The sequence below is a fragment of the Vollenhovia emeryi genome, unplaced genomic scaffold (assembly GCF_000949405.1).
Source record: "Vollenhovia emeryi isolate VEMERY1.0 unplaced genomic scaffold, V.emery_V1.0 DF939218.1, whole genome shotgun sequence".
Lineage (NCBI taxonomy): Eukaryota > Metazoa > Arthropoda > Insecta > Hymenoptera > Formicidae > Vollenhovia > Vollenhovia emeryi.
The window spans coordinates 457,895-460,451 of record NW_011967148.1 but is presented as its reverse complement, the minus strand read 5'-3'; the positions used below and the strand labels follow the sequence as shown (position 1 = coordinate 460,451).

Genomic DNA, 2,557 nt, shown 5'->3' with positions numbered 1-2,557 from the left:
TATCATGTTTGCTCGCCGCTCACTATTATAAAAAATTCATTCATGTCTTCTTCTCTCAACACCTCTGACTCTATTATCTTCAGTATCCAATACCAATAGTTGTTAGACCCTTCAATCTATATGTGGTTTAACGTCTTTATAAATGGAAAACATTGTGTAAACTTTTAAATTAAATCTATAATGATGCATTTATTTCGCATTTGAAATGTTTTTGTGTATTTTTTGGAATTTTTATAGATTATGTTTCCCGGTATAATTCTACACAATTTATATTGGAAGTATGATTGCTCCAAGATAGTTTGCACTTCTGGTTTATATTAATTCTATTATTTTACAATGTAAATTTCAATATTTTTGTCATGTATTTATAAATTAATAAATGTTATAACAACGCGATTTAACTCAGTCTTTTGACCGAGCTTTATTATCGAAATTTTCACGTAAACGTATTGTAAGATAAGCGGAATTAATATGCTCTTATCAAAATGATTCATCTGTAAATTTTTTATCAGGCTTATTACATAAACAATCTTGCGAGAAATTAAATATAACTTTTCATGATAAGTAAAAATATGTAAAGTTTTCTCATAAATAATCCGCTATAAGTACTCGATAAATTCAAGCAATAAATGTAAGGACAATAGACAACTTGAGTATCATATCGGAAAAATACAATATCGTCGAAAGTTTTGAAGGCAAATAGACATTAAGTACATTATGTAAGGGTCAAGATGCATCGGTGTTAATATCATTGTGATAGAAGATAGAATGAAATGACTGTTGTGCCGTGCCTGGTGATAATTCAGAGCGTCAGAAATTGCGAGAGAAATGAAGCTTATTGTAGAAAACCACATCATCATTCTTCATATACTCTTTCCACTTACCAGGAACATTTGTCGACTGGCCGGATTCCTTCTGATAGGTTTTGATTTTAGACTACTGTTACACCAGTATCGAAATACTTCTCTGAACGGTCTTCAGTTCTTTATTTTTTTGTTTCTTACGTAGATATTTGCATTAGACAAAATTCGTAGTGGTGTTTGTGAGTGAAGTTGGAAGAGAGGAAAAATTCTTATTAATAAGTTTGATTACTTATATTTCTTAAAACATACAATGCAATTTAATCTCTAGTGATAACACAACTCGTAACTCGCTGTTGAAATTATTATGTAGAAAATTATTCGCATCTTTACTAACTTTGCTATAAATTATTATAAGAAAAAGTGAGAGACTCCCTCTTCTCTTTTCACCTCCGCAAGTCCTTTATTCGAATTGTAAGCAACATATCATGTATTGTGCGCGCGCGTGTGTGTGTATGTGTGTGTATGTGTGTGAGAGAGAGAGAGAGAGAGAAATACATACGCTATTATGGGATCGAAAACGAAAGAAAGTTTCAACAATCTTAGGTCACTAGATTTATTAAAATACCTTAACAAAAATTATCTACTCCTACAAATACAGCAGCATAGTTTTAGCAAGTATGCAATTTGTCCCTCGTTTCTATTCTCAGCTTTTTTATTCTTTCATGGAAATCAATGGTTATCTACAGCCAGTTGTCCCAGTTATTATTTACAGTCTTTTACAATACTTTTACCGCGACGTCGCATTTCAGATTAGCATTATAGGGTCTCCAACTACAGTCATATATATCTTTTTCTTTCCACTTTCGCACTGGAAATATAATCCGTAATCGCAGTCGCGATGCAATTTTAAGGGACTAGAATTTCAGCAACCGTTCCCGGACAAGCACCCGGTTGGCACGTTAACGTTACCTTACTAAAGTGATGACCGGTCGGACAGTCACGTAGAGCCTTGAAGCCACCTTGGCATAGGTAATATTTAGTACATACACATTCGTGCGGCACTAGATCGCCGTCGTTTACGCATACGGGAGGTTTAGGTGTAGTACTTCCATCGCAGCCAGCATTATTTGGATCCATACATGTTTTCGTTACATTGTTGAAATGTAGACCTGTACCGCAATTCTCCATATACCATTCCTCTTCGTAACATTTATAATACTTGTCGCAGTCACAGTCATGATTCTTCGCGTCGCCGTTCACACAGTCGCCGCAGTTCGTACCCGGGACGCAAGTCTTCGACGAGGGATCGAAATGTTTACCAGCCTCACAGTCGCGCAGAGCTTTGTGACCATGTTTGCATTCGTAATATTTAGTGCAGACACATTCGTGCGGTAGTAGTTCACCTTCGTTTATACAGTCGACAGGAATTTTGGTCGTGGTCGAGGTCGTGGTCGTGGTCGTGGTCGTGGTCGTGGTGGTCGTGGTCGTGGACGTTGGACACTCACCCGGTTGGCAAGACAACGTTCCCCTATCAAAGTGATAACCGGCCGGACAGTCGCGCAAAGCTTTGAAACCATTTTTGCATACGTAGTATTTAGTACATACGCATTCGTGCCCCAGTATTTCGCCTTCCGTGCATTTTTTATTTATCGGGGGGGTGGTCGGGGTTGTTGGGGTTGTCGGGGTTGTCGGGGATGTAGTGACACAATCCGAGATATCGAGAGCGACGCAGCCGTGCCAGGACTTACTGAAGT

General features: G+C 37.7%; 1 protein-coding gene across 1 annotated transcript in view; it reads right to left on the bottom strand.

The window, feature by feature from the left end:
- Positions 1 to 1,119: 1,119 nt before the first annotated feature.
- LOC105560905 (peritrophin-48-like) overlaps positions 1,120 to 2,557 on the bottom strand; it is a 2,641-nt gene continuing 1,203 nt past the window's right edge. The window contains exon 3 of the mRNA XM_012010416.1: positions 1,120 to 2,550. Coding sequence (XP_011865806.1) covers positions 1,710 to 2,550 — 841 coding nt within the window. The 3' untranslated portion in view covers positions 1,120 to 1,709. The remainder of the gene's footprint in view (positions 2,551 to 2,557) is intronic.